The 16813-nt window shown below is 43.2% G+C and overlaps 1 protein-coding gene across 5 annotated transcripts in view; it reads right to left on the bottom strand.

Moving 5' to 3' along the window:
* Positions 1–10525, bottom strand: part of sgip1a (SH3GL interacting endocytic adaptor 1a) — a 30018-nt gene extending 19493 nt beyond the window's left edge. For 4 of the 5 annotated variants that reach the window (XM_029827997.1, XM_029827999.1, XM_029828001.1 and 1 more), the window contains exons 1-2: positions 10323–10525; positions 9522–9566 (exon numbers count right to left, since the gene is read on the bottom strand). In XM_029827997.1, coding sequence (XP_029683857.1) covers positions 9522–9531 — 10 coding nt within the window. In that variant the 5' untranslated portion in view covers positions 9532–9566; positions 10323–10525. Of the gene's footprint in view, positions 1–9521; positions 9770–10322 lie in introns of those variants that run through there. The other variant, XM_029827998.1, reaches the window with a different exon arrangement.
* Positions 10526–16813: the final 6288 nt, after the last annotated feature.

Raw genomic sequence — 16813 nt, 5'->3', positions numbered from 1 at the left:
TCAGAGGGACTCTAGCACAAGTGCTAACATAATTAGTGGTCCTTTCTCAGGGCACAGTAATGCAATTCTAGAGAAAGCTAAAGGGCACGGAGTCAAACAGGAAGTAGCGCTGCCAAAACCAAATACAAAATACATGACAAGTGAAGTAAATAGTGTATGTCCAACAAGTAGTCTCAATTAAACGCCTGGTTTAAAATCTACACACAGGATAAACTGGGAGGGGAGGCTAACTTGAAAAGGGTGGAACGCAGTAACAACAAGCTCACAACAGGAGAACAGGGTGTTATTACTACAGCTGTATGGTCCACCCCTCAACCTAGAAGAGTCAAGAGGTTTGCACCAAAATCAGGAAAACTTTCCCACCATTATGTGGTTAGAAATGTGCTGGCATGTGGGCTTATTTTAGATGACAGCAGATTTTCTCAAACTCTGTCAGTTTGGGACTAAGTTTACTTCTCTAGGGTTTTCTTTTTTCCTTGGGTTTTATGTTTGTTTTTTATTTCTTTTTAGCTCTATGTTGGGATGGACTGAACAGATATCATTTAACAAAAAAAAGGAAAATGAAAAATGAACAGGATCCACAGGCACTCCAACAGTGTGTGTGTGTGTGTGTGTGTGTGTGTGTGTGTGTGTGTGTGTGTGTGTGTGTTGGTTTTGCAGCCATCTAAACCTAAGCAGGGTGGAAACCACCATTCCACTGTCTGGGCAGGAGAACCATGCTGTCATGCTCCCTTCAGCTGGTTTTAATACCTCATCTAGAGCCAGAATTGAAGAATAATTCCTCAAGCATCGGTTCTTGGTTTTTACTAACACATTAAAGGGAAAAACTGATCACAACCTCTTATTCAACATCAACATAAGTAACATTTTATAAAAGCAATATGCATGTTACAGCAGGCACAGGAAAAAGAACGCCACCAAAATGGATCACATGTGCATTTCTTCCTGAGCGTGCACGCAGAATGGCAGGATTGGCAGTGATGGAACAAACCGAAGGCTGGCAGGTACAGACGCAAGCTAGCAGATAAAAGCAAGCAGATAAGTAGATAAAAGTATGGCCGTCGCACAGAGAGGCAGGTAGGAGCGCTGCAAACAGCATGTGTGAAATGCTTTCGTAGCAGTGACTCATTCGACCTCCTGGGCCTGAGAGGCAGCATGACGATGAAGACACAGGTGATAAAGCAAAGCTGCTCAACACTTGCAGCTGCACAAATGTTGGCCTTCCAATGCTGAGGCAGAAATTATTATCAGGAGGTGAAACGTGGCTGGGAGAAAGCAGCGGCCATCTTATTCCATTCATGTTTCTGCAGCACTCGGTCTGATCTTAGATGCTGCCGACACTTTTTCATTTTAGTCATGATTCAGGAGAATAAATGAACAGATACATTGATAAATGAAGGCTATGAACAACCTATCATTAGTGGCTGATGTTATCTGTGACACATAAAAGCATCTTATAGGGATAAATGAGTTCCAATACTGAATTCCCTCCGTATTTTATATATACCTCTTGGTTCCTACCGGTATTGTACGAATCGTTAATAGGAGAACGTGTAACTCTGCACAGACATGAATTACTGAGGCTCTAAACAGACAAGACGAACCAGACAGCCGTTGGAGTTGACAGAGCAGCGAGCTAGAATCAGGCCTCAGGTAGAGGTTAAACATGACAAGTGGAGAGTAAATATTCTGCCGTTTTGAATTTAGTTGTAGATCAGGTTGGTAATGAGGTTTAGCGGGCTCATAGGCAACCAAAATCCACATTATTACCAAATAATTAGTTATTAAGCAGTTATTAAGTCTTGCAAAGCGCTTCTGTGCTACACTGATAATGCCATTTATTTCTGAGACTGGGTTAGAGCGTTACTTTGGTGTTCTGACGTTAAATGTTACCTGGCTTTAAAAAAAAGCCTCCACAACAGCACCCACAATGGAGAGCCTGAGTCTGCGTTAGCATCAACAACGAGATGCTGTCAGCTCGCTTCTGTACCTGTGCTAAATTTAGGCCTCCACTGAAATGTCCAGGTGGCTGGAAGACATTAACTGAAACCATTTGCCAAGTAAACAGACAGAAACTCACAGAAACGTCGAAGGGGTGGATGCTGAATGTCTCTTCTACAGCCACAGAAAAACTAAAAGGTGCCATTTAGCGTCGTTACGCGTCTCAAATGAAAGTGGGTCAGGAGCAGAACGCTGACAGCTGGTGCAAAGGACAGTTTACCACAGGATGTTGTTGACAAATGCAACGCTGCTCTAAATACATCTACGATCCAAAACATCCATTTATAGTTACATATTCAAAATTTAATTGATTGTTGTCTGTCTGTCTGTGTCTGTTTACCCCCCAGTTTCCCTAAAGCATCCACCCAAGGACAGCGTAGAAACCCCAACCCTCCAGGCTTTGAACAGTATTTTCAGCTCTTAGACACACAGAGAATCTGCATCCCTGCAGGATCGTGCATCTGTGGAGAGAGAGGAACAGTTCTGTCTGACTACAGCTGATGCTCAGAGCTCTCATACATGAAAACAGCAGATAAATCACACTTGGCGGTTCATAAATATATGAAAGTTCATCCACGCCGTCACAGATGAAGCTCTTCTTTAAAAATCTGAGAAGCGCACCGTTTTGTACGATTGTGTGATATCTTGTGTATCGTGTGCATTGACTGAAGATGAGTAAATGAGGTCACACCAAAAATGAACAGCTCTTCCCTGGTTTGCCCCTTCAAACTAAAGATTCACACTCAATTGTCTTTTTACTCACCAAAATATCTATAAAGTGTATCCTCCTTTGATTGGATTTATAAACTAAACTGTTTTGCCCCAGAACCGTAAAGAGGGTGGGTCCAAATACGGCCCTTCACCCAGTGTTTATAGGCCGGAAGCCTCCATCAGTTATAGAGATGTAATAATACATAGATAACTTTAATGGATGCTGCGACAACCAGCTAGTTTTTCATTCACTCATCAGGATTCACTCAGATGGTTCCCAAGGGTTAATTTAATTCAAAATGCAGATGCTGCCAGCAGCCAATAAAGAGAATGTGATTACTCTGCCAGTGACACACCAATACAGCCCCATCACCAGGGAGACCAACTGGTGTGAGAGGGAAAAAGGAAAGAGGGGGGTGAAGATGGTGAAGCCAGAATCAAAGTTTTCCACTTGAGCAGTAAGTAGTGCCGCGCACGTGCACCGACACGCTCCACAATGGTGCACGTGGTCTTTTACAGATGAGGCGCAACAGAATGTTGATTGGTATCAGTAGCTCAGATGCAGCCTGGTCACATCCTCGTTGCCCCAGAGCTGCACAGGAAATGATTTTGTTTGGAGAAAATAACAACAGTCACAAAACTGAAGGGAGAAAGAAGCACCTGGGATTGTTGGAAAATGGGCCAGGACACTAGACCCATTTTGGGGAACATGGGGGAACATGGAGGAACATTAAGGAACAAGGAGGAACATTAAGGAATATGGAGGAACATGGGGAAACATCAAGGAACTTGGAGGAACATGGAGAAACATGGAGGAACATGGAATAACATTAAGGAACATGGAGGAACATGGGGAAACATCAAGGAACTTGGAGGAACATGTCCTCCATGTTCCTTGAGCAACAGAAAAGTTCAACAGTCTTCGTAGTCCTGCTTATGCTGCTCCTGGTTATTCTTAGTAAATGCACATTCTCTAAAATACTGATATTTTTTGAGCCAATAAAAGGCAAAGTGAGGGAAAATATAAAACATAGCATATAAATCAGAATCTGCAGACATGTTTCTTCATAGCTGTCTCACACTGGGACTGCACATGACAGGGACTTTTAAGGTGTGCTTAAGGTTATATAATATACAGCTTTTTTTTTTAAGCTAGCTTGCAATTCTCCCCCTTTCAGTTGTTCTCTGAAGAAATGGCAAAAAAAGAAACCCAACGGTAAAAATCAATCCCACCACAGGCCTAATGTTGGCTAATAAAAACCAATCTGCTGTGATTCATCCCTCAACTGGCAGAATACTGGCGACACTCCAGCGCCAATTGGGGCCCATTTATCTGTAGCAACAAGCTAAATCTGTGCTGGCTGGGAGAACTCAAGAGGCTGCGAGACAACGGAGGAAAACAAACACAACTAGAGCTGAAAACACATCGACAATTTACGTCGGCAGCATTTGACACAATTCAAAGACAAATGCATCTTTAGCTTGTAGAATGTACAGAGCTGTCAGTCGCTGACATGTGTTCTGATTAAGTAAGAGTTTAAGTGGCCAAAAGGATGTTTTTCTATCTGCTCTACTGGGGTCCAAAGTGACCGGGCTCATGAAACCTGTTGAGACGTTGATTTCAGTTGTTTCTTGTACTTTATTGTAGGCTTGCATGTGTGATATACTGTACATCCAACACACCCATGCTGAGCCACGTTAAACGCTGCTGCTCTGACACGTGCCGATCGTTTGTCTGTCACGCTACTTCCTCCAAGAATGTGCAGCACCCGTTCCTTTGCCCACATGAGTCTCTCTCTCTCTCTCTCTCTCTATGTCTCTCTCCCAACCTTTTAATCCCGCCTGATCACTGCATCTCTTAACTAAACCAGTATCATTCCAAACGCTGCTAATCTCTTCCTGTAGCCGTGTCTCTGCATCACTGTGCTTGTGCAGCGGCTGCTGATTGAAACTGACATCTGCTTGTGCTGGTCTCACAGCCTTCCTGCAGGGACGTACACCAACCCTTTCACCACGGGTCCAAAAAGCTGCTTGGAAAAAGCACCTTACGGTACCTTCCAACTTCAAAGCAAAGTCTTTAAATTTGAAAAGGAAACAGTAAAAAGCTAATTACAGTCTATCAACATTTTGAGATCCTTTTTTATTTATGATATGTAAACATGGTGGTTAAAATTTCATGTATTTTGAAAATATATTACTGGAGGAGCCAAGAGTCAAAGCCAAGGGACCAGAATGCATTAGGAATCATAGTGTATTAATTTTATAAGGCCAAATGCATCCAATTTCCCTGAGGGTTTCCATGAAGTGGTGTCTATTCACTCCTTTTCAATATTAAAGAATCAATGTATGCCAACGCCAATGAAAAGCAAGAAAACTAAAAAATAAGTGCTATGAAATCCAGGATGGACTCAAAGCAAACTTAGAATGTTTTTTTTAAATTACCAATTAAATCTCATGAGCCTTTGGCCTTCGGGAAGATAAAAAAAATCCCAAACAAACAAGGACCTATCTCTAAAAACATTCAAGCATTTCATGATGATATTTCCCCTCCTTCCTCTCTTTATCTCTGGAATTCTCCCTCCCTCTGGGAGTCTGACATCCATTGCTGCTCCTACTTGATCATTTGGACTCATTTTATCTCCATTTTAACACATTTTTGGTTTTCTTTTTTTGCCCTGTGGTGGTTTAAGCACTTTCACACCTCCTTCCTCAGCGCCAGCCTGTCTGACACTACAGGTTCTAAGACAATTTAGAGTTACTGGACTCACACTAAATGCTGATTCAAGCCGTGAGCTAAGCTACGAGAGGACTTCTGGATTGTAAAGTTCAGTTGTTGTGGATGGAACTTCACGACAAGGAAAGGGTCATGGACAGAGATTTGACTTAGCACCCAGCAGTCACTGGCTCAGCTCTAGAGCCCTCAGCTCTAGAGCCCTCAGCTCTAGAGCCCTCAGCTCTAGAGATCTCAGCTCTAGAGATCTCAGCTCTAGAGATCTCAGCTCTAGAGATCTCAGCTCTCGAGACCTCAGCTCTCGAGACCTCCGCTCTAGAGACCTCAGCTCTAGAGACCTCAGCTCTAGAGACCTCAGCTCTAGAGACCTCCGCTCTAGAGACCTCAGCTCTAGAGACCTCAGCTCTAGAGACCTCCGCTCTAGAGACCTCAGCTCTAGATATCTCAGCTCTAGAGAGCTCAGCTCTCGAGACCTCAGCTCTAGACACCTCAGCTCTAGAGAGCTCAGCTCTAGAGATGTGCAGGTGGGAGAAAGTTTCAGGCCAGTTGTCACTCCAGAAACCAGAGCTTCGCAGCACTTCTCCACAGTAACAGACACGTGGGAAAATGTGACAAACAAAACTTTTTGTTTGTTCTTGATTCTCAGAGGCCCGTTTGGAGGAGATCAGCAGCTGGGACAGAGAACAGCCAGGTTGTTCAGGACCTTAGAATAGGCCGAAGTCGACCCTAGAAGAGCACGAGTGTCTCAGGGACAACCACGTGAATGTAATGCATGTTATTACAATCATGACTCTCATTCATTACATGAGGCATCAGCAACAGGAAGAAGAAAACAAGAAGCTCTGTATTAACTCCAAAATGAATGTATTTCATTCATTCAGAGCAATCTAAAGCTGAAAAGGCCTTTCATGCAAAGTTAAATCTGCTGCTCTCAAAAGATGTCCCTCCTACTGAGCTGCAATGCAGGAAATTCCAAAAAGAAACAAAAAAAAGGCCAAACATTATTGTTTACATGCTTTTATTTTTCTATAGTTTCAGTCAACCTGCAAATGATGTGTTCAGGCAGACATTTGGGCCTGCATCAATAAGCAGCAACAACCACTGAACTCTACCATTAAAAAGGGTTTTGTCTGCACGGATGGAGCCCGTAAATCATATGTTGTTGTTGTTGTTGTCCCTCCACCAACACAGCAAACGGCTGCTTAACAAACAAACAACCTTCACATTCGGGCGTCTCCGAATGCAGCACGTGAATCAGCCTCGTGGCTGAAACCATCTGGCAGGAGAACCATCCGGAGAACGGAGCACGTTAACATGCATCATACTTGGATGATTAACGTCGTGTTATTCCGTTTGTTGCTGTGGGATTGTTGCGTGTTAGCTTTAGCATCTTAGTGATTCCATTCAACACAAACTCCAAAAACAGCCACTTCTGCTGGCCCTCAGCATTGGCTTTGTGTCCTCGCTGCCACTTACTCTGCAACATTACAGTCAAGTGTTGGTCCAAACTTCAGCCCTGCGAGCTTTAAATACACGAGAGTCTGATTCCAAACTGGGATTAACAAGACTAGAATTCTGAAGCATGGCAACCAGAGGAAACCGGGCAACGGCGCTGCATTACCGACAACATGTTGACATGTTGACTCTGTTCTGGATTCGGTTCTCTTCATTTTACTACAGAAAATATGTTTACTAAGAATGATTCTGTTGGTTCATTACAACGTCAGGGGCTTCCCAATTGGGGGAATCAGTAATCGTCCTTCTTTTTGTTGCTAAATTTGAAATAGAAAGTGCAAAAATGTTACCAGGCAATAGCTGGCACAAATTGATTTTAGTGATTGATCTCAGGCTCATTTTTATTAATAACTCAGTGTGAAACTCTTCCTAATACCTCCTAATTCTAAACTCTAAGGGAATCAGAAATCCCCTGACGCACCAGCACCACAGCCACTGGCACCAGTGTTGGGAAAGAAGAAAAATGAATGTCAGAGCTCCCCAAACTCCAAAATTACAGATGAAAACAGGAATAAAGAGAATTGCAAGGCTCTGATTTTATATTATTTGGGTAAAATAGTGTTATCGTAACTATTTTTAGAATTCAAGGTCAGAGTTTAAAGATTGTAGCACATGAAGGATTTTCTCTGCTTTAATTAGATGGAAGCAGGTTGTGATTCTCTTATAATTGTTGATCTACATCTAACTACTACTAACGACTGTAACTACATAAGCACATCTCAGCTACCCTACGTGACACCATGGGACAACCTTGTTGGCCTTGGCAGGAGTCTTTAAAAAGCAGAGCTGAAAAGGATTATCATCCAATTTTAACACCTGACTGTAATCCTGCCTTCACACAATCTATGCTAATCCTGGGCTAGCCATGCTAATGGGAGGAGAGAAGTGGGCAGGCAGGGTTGTTTTTGGGGGGGGTTTCTGGTAACCGTTACTTAACTTGACTCATGACAACTGTGCTGACAGTCCAGGGTCATTACAGGGACTGGGATTGGGAGCCGTAAGTCAAATAATTCTTCACATCTTTACATAGACTTTGAACTGAAACCAAAAAGCATATTGGGGAGAAAAAAGTGACAAGCAGCAGCAGTCTTGTGTGCAACATTGTCATGAAATATATTGTAAAGACTGCTCTCATTTTATACACTAAGTGTAAATAAAGCCGATACACAAGGGAAAAACAAAGCACTCAAATACAGTAATAAACAGCAACAATGTTCTGATTGCCAAGGAACATTTTGGGATTGTCAATGATTTTGCTAGATAATGTGAACCCATCAGTATTAATCAAATTATGACCCATCACGATCTTATCTGTCTTTATTTCCAAATTTGGAATGCTATTGTTGCAGAGTAATGAGCCAATAATTCAGTTAAATGTACCAAAAGAATTACTGGATTAGATTATGATTTTGACACACGCTTTGATTTACTTTACATCATTTCCTACATGGAAGCGGTACATATAATTGCTGAGATCACCATGATGTCATGGTGACAGTAAGAGACCTAAAGTGGTCTGAATTTCTTCCCTTTTCATGTTATGTTTGTCTTAACATGAGCTTTTACCCTTCCGAACGAGACCTAACAACACAAAGAAGGACAGTATTCCTCTAAGCAGCAGACATTTACTCAGTATTTTAGAATAAAAACTTAAAATGACAAATTGGGAAGGTTGGACGCTCCAGAAAGCAAACGGCATGAGCAAAAGTGGCTTTTGAGTATTTTATGCAACGTGAAAGCTTACATAATGCAAGGCTGAGTCAAGGCACATTAGCATACTGGCTTCTATTCAAAGAAATAACCAGTGGTCAATAAATGTGCAGAGCGATGTCTGAACGATACGAAAGAAAATAACAGCCGATACACAGTTACATAAAGAGATGGATAAAAAGGCTTTCATGCAGCAGCTGCAGAGCTGGAGGGACCAATTTTTCTCCATCACTGGCCTTTCCCCCTGATGATGTCAGCAATTAAAGGGACATGTAACTGAAAGAACCATTAATGCTCTGCGTCCTCCTTACGTTACATCCAACAGCAGTGGATCAGATCCACGGAGGGTCCATACAAATACACATGTACCGTACATACATGCACGCACGCACCACTTCTGACATGTAATCTGCAAGAGCGGCGGGTAAAATGGCAGTGTAGCCTGAACAGACAGTGTCACACTGAGAGGCTACGTCGTTTCGAGTTAACCATACAAAGACAATTTATACAAGTGAGCCAGCTGGGCACATAAGCCCTCCTGCACAATAAATCCAAATAATCCTTTATGGTGGGAAGCAGGAAGGAGGGGCTTAAGATACTTTGACATATGCACACATACCCACCAAAGGGAATAAAAAGGTATGCAGGGTTAAACCAGCCTCACCACAGTGCCTTTAAAAACAGGCTCTACACCAGAATGTATGCTCTGAAAAAGGCAGCATAACATTTGGACCTCCCAAATGCACAAACATGCGCACGCTGGCTAGCAAATAACGGACAAGGGCATGACAGGGGATTTCTCTGATTTACCACAGAGATCACCAGAAGGGGGGAAAAACAGGAATGTCCTCACCTTCCATCATGGTTGCAGATTTTCATTCCTTTATCTCCACAGGGCCTGAAATGAAAGCGGGAGGCGTGAGGAAGAGCACAGGACAACAAGCCCCCGGTTACCAGAAGGATGCAGCAGAACTGATGCACAGCAAAAGAGCCGTGTGCATGTGGCTAACGCCCTGGCTAACTGCGAGCCTCCAACACCCCCAGACGTCGCCTGTCAACTAACCCAGGAGAAAGAGAGACAGAATGACAGAGAGGGAAGGGAGGGGGGGTTGGGGGGGGGGGGGTCCAGACTAGCTGCTGATCAAAGCTAGGGGCTTAAGCCATGTAGGATGCTGCCGCCACTGCTGCGGCTCTAACCTACACATTCAGCTGAGGATGCTGAGAGGTGGGGGCCAGGCTAGCTGGAGGAGCAAAATAAATAAATAAAAGAAGCAGGGTAGAGATGGGAGGGAGGTAGAGGTACTGAGAAGGAGGGAGGGTGGGAGGGAGGCTTGGATGTGTGTTATGGCAGAGGGTGGGGGGGTGGGGGTGGTCGAGGAGGGGCGGAGGCAGTTTGCTTAGGTCAGAGGAGGCCTCAGCCAATCACGGCTCGCCTTTCCAGAGTCACATGGCTTCCAGCTTGAATCTCCTGACAATATGGCCTGAGAGAAGACAACATTAACCTCGCGTGGTCGACAAATAACCGCCACTGAGAACCAGCACTCACTCGCACTCACACACCCAAAAAGGGCCACAGACACACACAGGTGAAATACGGTTGCACATGTAGGATTAAAACACACACACACACACACACACACACACAACGTCTTACCTTAAGTCACTGCAGTGTGCTGAGGCTGCTCAGGTGACTGGCATTTAATTAGTTCCTATTGCTAATTGACAGCTCATCTTAAAGACACACACACAAACACACACGCATGTGCAGCCTCTAATGTCTAAACCAGCACGGCACACAACAGTTGCCCTGCACCATCCAGCAGTCACTATTCCTGTTGTGGCAGTTTGCGTGTCCCTGCCTGATACCCACCCCTCTTTAAAAAAAGGTGTGGTTTCCCTCTGCCTGACTGCTTGCTTTCACTCCCCCTCTCAGAGTTCCCTCCCACCCTCCCCTCTCTTTATGCCTTTCTGTGCCTGCCTTCCTTTGGCCCCCGCCGGCCTCTTTGCTTTCAGACTGCACTGGGACAAGGATCGATCAGCGTGACATCATGCCAACACCGGGCACAGTTGCAACCAATGAGCGGGAAGGTCTGATGACAGAGGGTCAAACCCCCCCTCAAGTGGGTTTGTTCTTCAGTGTGTGCTAATTAATTATCCAAGAGAGGGTTAAGGGGAGGCATGTGAACAGGCCAAAGAGCAGAGAAGACTGACAATTAGGTTTATACAACAACAAATCGCACAGTTAACATGTGTGTGTGAGATATGCAAGTTGCCTCACACACATGCAGATTTATTATTTTGGACCATTGGATTGGATCCATTGGATCTCCACTCATATCAGACTTAAGAACTTTTGCCTTTTATTTACTGTCATCTTATTTCCTGAGTTTGTTTTTTGTCAATCTGACTTTTGCCAGTTTGACTTCTCCCTCTTCTTATTCCCATCTGTCTAATTTCATGGCAGATGCCCCTAAAGAGGGGGTCACTTCTCTTTTGTCTTCTCACTCTAAAGCCTATTTAGTGATACGTACTTCCTTTTTTTGTCTTTCCACCATTTAAACTTTTACAGGATAAAGGTATCAATTTTTCAGAACTTTTAAAAGTCTATTTCTCATCATTTTATCACCTTTTTCTTTATTCCCGCAATACTGTGATAAAACCAGTCTTCTCATACGCTATGCTGCCATCTAGCGTTCTAAAGGGATACTTCAACAACATTGTGTAAGTTTAGTAAAGGGAGATTTAATATTTTAATTCATGCAGTATTCACTGCATTGTTGTTAGAACCAAATGTCATTAAAGGTAGTCTGTAGATGATTAGAAACAGTACAATTTCTAATTTTTTCCTAAAGAAAAATAGGAATCATCTGAAGTGTTTTAGCTACAGTACAAACAGGTGTGCATCCTCTTACTCATTTACAGGCTATATCACGGGCAACTCGCATTATGTTTCTCTGTCTTGTTTACCCCCCCCCACACACACACACTTTTTTGTAATCCTCTCATCCAACCTTTTTTCCCATCCTGCATTTCACCTCTAGAGGGCAGCATTGCTCTAGTCTGTTAATTTTCCCGATACATTCAAGACATTTGCAGCTCCAAACTCAAGCGGGTCACCGTAACCCAACGTGTGTTGTAGTGTTGATCAAAAGTGGTAATTAACTGGTATTGCTAATTAGGAGGCGGTGGGAACAGCTGGACTGAAAAACTCACATAAGCATGAGCTGTGTGGAAATGTCAGTAAGAGCTACACATTATTGGCTTGGGAGTTAAATTTGCCTTTAAGATGCCTCTTGATTAACATGAGGTAGGACTTCCCTGAGCACATTGCAACCGTCACGTATCATTTCCAAGGGCTGTTGGCTACTTCCTGCACACTGCCGGTGCAGCATCCCCACACACCTCCACCCTGTGCCATCGTCCACCACTAAGTGCGCCTTGATGAGGGATAATAATTAGGCCGCAGCCATTAAATGTACACAGACAAACAGCCGCCCACTATCTAAGTAGGAGGGAGTGTAGTCTAACCAAAACATCTCACTCTGCACTGGACACTGGGGGAGGCATGCCTGGCGATAAGGTGTGGCGCTGGCAGCGCGCCATGTCCAGGGCCTACGTGCCATCCAGCCACTCGCGCTGCTTTCTGTGTTATAGTCAGACAAACATCATTTTTGAGCAATTACTTCAAAAGCTACCCAACCCGGAGGGTTGAACACGGACAGACACGAAAGGCAAACACAGTCCATATAATTAGCAACCATTTTCTTTTTATTTATTTATACAATTTTGAAATCCTTTTTGGTTTCCGGAGGCATTTTTCTATCAATAGAATATAGAATGAGCTCATATAGAATGACACTATTCTATCTACACTAACATTAAGTGGATGGCTGAACTTCCCTCAGCCCTTATTTCTATAGCTTCTTTCTAATAACAGACAATGAGCCTGAACTTTTCTATGACCCCCAAAACCCATTTAAAGTCCACCCTCCTGCCTAGACCCCCCCCCCCCCCCTATTTTCATAAAAAAAAGGGCTGGAAAAGATGAGCTCATCCATCTGATACTGGGCCAGTGTGGTCTGTAGTCTCCCTAATGGTCCCCATGATGTCAACACCACTCCAACAAGTCCCTCTTACTCTCACCAATTACCATTTGCACACAGGGCCCAAGTCTAAACAAACAGAGGACAACTTGCTATACAATCAACTTACATCTATAAACACTGTTGAAGTTTAAATCAGGCCACTCCCGAGAGTGCCGGCTCGGCTGGAGCAGTCAGGCTGAGATGACAGAATGGAACCAGATGAACTGACTGCAGGGAGTTGCAACAGCCCATTTTAACACAGCATAAATAGCACAGCGACGAGAACCTCGGCTCAAGTTTAATTTTACTTTCACTTTACTTAACTTGATTATGTTTAACTTTCGAATGACCTCCACGAGCATAAATGGTGTCTTTCATCACCCTTCTGCCAGAAGGTAACCAGGTTGAATCTCTAATCAAAGTAGTAACCATGAGATTTTTAAAATAGTATAAACGAACATAAACAAGACTGAATTCAACTTCTTGGTTTTTTTCTGCATTATTTACTCGTCAGTTGTTTATTGGCTGTGGGAATAGTGTGCACGTTCCTTGCCAAGTGTCTGGACTGGAAGCCAATGATGGAACCCGGATCAAAAAAGCAGGTGCAGGCTAATGTGAACAGTCACGTGCGAGGGCACGCTGAGTTTAATGTACAAATTTAAATGCCACTAGAGCTTGCTTGGTTGTAAATAATTGCAAATTGATGTTGCAAAAAGTCTGATTTGTTGATTCAACTCTGCTCAAGGCATCAACACTAAACCTCTAACAAGCAGACAATTAGTTTCCGATGAAAAGTTAATTACTTTTTATTTTGGGCTCATGTTGTGATAAAGTGAGTTTGGCTAATCACTTGAGGGGAATCGAATATAGGAGAAAAACTATTTTTCAGCTTTTACACAATAAAGGCAGACAAAAGGCATCATGTGCTATTATCATGTCTTCATTCCAAATGCTTTTATAGTCCAACGGAACGGTCAGGAGATGATGACATCACAGCACGCCAGAATGTTTCACATTACTCTCTCCTTTTCTTAAAGACAGATAATACTTACAGGTTGTTGGAGGAGAGTTTAGATCCTTTACTTCGTACATTACTGCGTACATTATTGATTTAGAAATACATATTTCTGCCATTCTTGCCCCCTGTATCCTAGTTAACAATTGAACAGTACAACTGTTTTTGCAGCATGTATTATACTTTAGCTCATTTTAAAATCAAATTGACACATACGTGTGCTCATATTACATTTTTGGGATTATTTTTGTTGACATGTAACCTCCCCTGACCCATCATTCATGCTAGCTCTTCCTCCAATTTCTTCAGTGTAAACTAAATGTGCTTATGGATTGCGATGCCACACTCAATTTAGCACGCGTTAGCCAAAAAGGATCGACAGTAAAAGCGTGAACAGCATTATCATTCTTCTCTCTTTACTCACATAAATAGAGCTTATTTAGTTGTTTTATAGATTTGTTGTCACGTGTACCTGGAAATGGTGTTTGCATTCAATGAGTCTGATTACCGTCTCCCCAAACTCTCTGCTAGGAACAAATCAAATCAGCCTATGGCAGTAATTACCTCCAGCAAACATTTTGACAACAGGCCCAATAGTGTTACATAACAAAAGCATTTCCTTTGTTCACCTGCAGTTTGTATTTCCAAATGGGTCCGGGAGAGAAAACCACCATGCAAACTAACCAATAATGCATTTTCTAACTCTATTTAAAACAAACGGCTACAATTGTAGAATTATTTTATAACTTTCTGCACCACGTGATTGATAGGCAGCATTCCTGTCCAAGCTAGTCAATTTATAACATTTTTATGAATATGAAGAAAACCAATAATGTGTCAACATGACTTCGTTGTTGTAGCGGCGGTCTTTAAGGGCGTTAACAACCTGCATGCGTACATGTGTGACTGTCTGTCTGGCTGTGTGAGATACAGCCTGCATGTAAGTGGAGATTATACCGCAGACTAATGTCTTAAGAATGTGGCTCACCATTCAACTGTGGCACAGTTGCTATGGCAACCTGATCGACATAGAGGACTTGGCTGCCCATGTGATAGAATGTGAGAAAAAAAAAAAGGCCTGTCAGAATCCCATTACTGCCTATCCTGTCTGGCTCGCCGTCTCCCTTTCACCGCTTATATCCTCTCTTACACACACACCTTCAGTGAATACATTCCAATCATCCCCCCCCCCTCCCCCCGCAGAAACCTTAATTACAATATTCCAACATTTCCAACATACGTATGTTTGATATCAGAGCTTTGGTTTCTGACCGACTGTTGTTCTCTGGGAGCAGTCACAACAGTCGTTAGAGACGAACACGCATGGACGCCATGTTGTCTGTTGTCAGAGAATAATGCTGATACACTTGAGATGCGGTGATGTGGCGGGTACGGTGAGGATTATCTCAGTACAACGAAGGAAATCATCAGCTACCATCTTGATCTAAAACCCTGCCCCTCCGGTGATGTCATCAAAATGGTTTGGCTTCCCTTTTAGATTTAATCTGGTTAATCATGTTTAATCATGACTTTACATGTGCGATTATCACCGCTTCAGTGCAAAGTGAATTAATACTCGGCGCTGCTAATCTTTTAAAACCACTCTGACTAAAGAATGTGTCTTAGCGTTCCGCTCGGATGTCTCCACGCGCAGAATTCATCAACTCCACTTCTGCAGCGTAACCTGGGCAGGTTCGGAGGTCGTGCATGTTAAGATATGTCTACCTGTGAGCACTCATCCCTTTCTCAATGAGGAGCCACGGAGAGTCTGTGGCGTTCCTCCCTGCACCCTCAGCGACTTCATCAGAGCTCATCTAATTGGCTCCTTGGATATAAATAGCCCCATTTATTCATCAGACTTGCTGCACTTCCAGGGATCACGCTGCGGAAACTGTTGAGCGTGAGGGCTGATTTTGGTCTAATACGTGTTTCTGAAATACCTGTTGACTGTCTGGGTGGCCACCAAGATTCTGATTATGAGGAATTTGATTTTGAAAGTCAGCATAGTCGCTGATTTAACGCTCCTCGTTGAACAGGGGGGCAATATTTGAACCAAGCGCTCCTGCGGCGAGCCATAAAAGCACAATGACACATAACTCGACGCCACATAATTTGCATTAAAGAGAGAATTAAAGCTTTTGTGAACATCTACAGACCTGATGTGAACTGTGTCTTTAACAAACCACTTGAGGTGTGAATTGTGGAACATTTTGACCTTCTTGTTGACAGCCGTCCATAAATGCTAACCTTGTTTCCTAATTTCCCACAAACGTAAATTCAGCCAATGTTAAAACCAGTATTAATCCTGTGAATGGTTGAGTAACACGGATGTTAATACTGGCGGGGGCTCCCCGTCCCCTGCAACGGGAGACAGCAGACGCTTTGTCTCCAGAACACATTCACAGAGGATAATAGATTGGAAGAAAAATCCACATTCGTCACTTCAGCACCGTGAAAGAACAATGCGTGGGCTTGAAAACCTTAAATTTAATTACCTGACAGCTCAATGGGGTCTTTGCCTTTTCAGCTTTGTCTATTCAGTCAAGTCATATAAACAGCTCTCTCCCCCACTGTCTCTGTCTCCTACGAGTGTGTCCTTTCATTAAACGCGCCTTAATTGTTACAGCTGTCTGAAATCAGACTGATTTTTTTCCCTCCTCATTATTGATTGTTGTGCGTTTTAAAGCCTGAAAGAACTTTTATGTGACATTTTATTGTTGTTTTTGTGCTGTAAGTTCTAGAAAAGTTGCGATTTGTCGTCCTGTCGGTAGAAGGAGACAAAGTGATGAAACAGCCAAGAACAATTCCATAAACCAGTTTGAAAATCTGTTTCGTAATCCAGCCTTGTGCTGTGACTTTAGAGCTTCTTTCCTCAATAAATGTGGTGAGAAAGGCTGATGTGGAAGACAGAATTGTGCGCAGTAGGTTGGTCCTGCTGCTAACTGGTGTACTGGCCCCTGTTGTTTCAAAGCCCTGGTAAATGTCAGGCTTCATACTGAGAGAAACGCTGCTGTCACATCAAAAAAACCCAAAACAAATCTATCT

The sequence above is a fragment of the Takifugu rubripes genome, chromosome 20 (genome assembly GCF_901000725.2).
Source record: "Takifugu rubripes chromosome 20, fTakRub1.2, whole genome shotgun sequence".
Taxonomy (NCBI): Eukaryota; Metazoa; Chordata; class Actinopteri; order Tetraodontiformes; family Tetraodontidae; genus Takifugu; species Takifugu rubripes.
The sequence above is the reverse complement of the archived record's forward strand: the minus strand, read 5'-3'. Positions and strand labels throughout refer to the sequence as shown.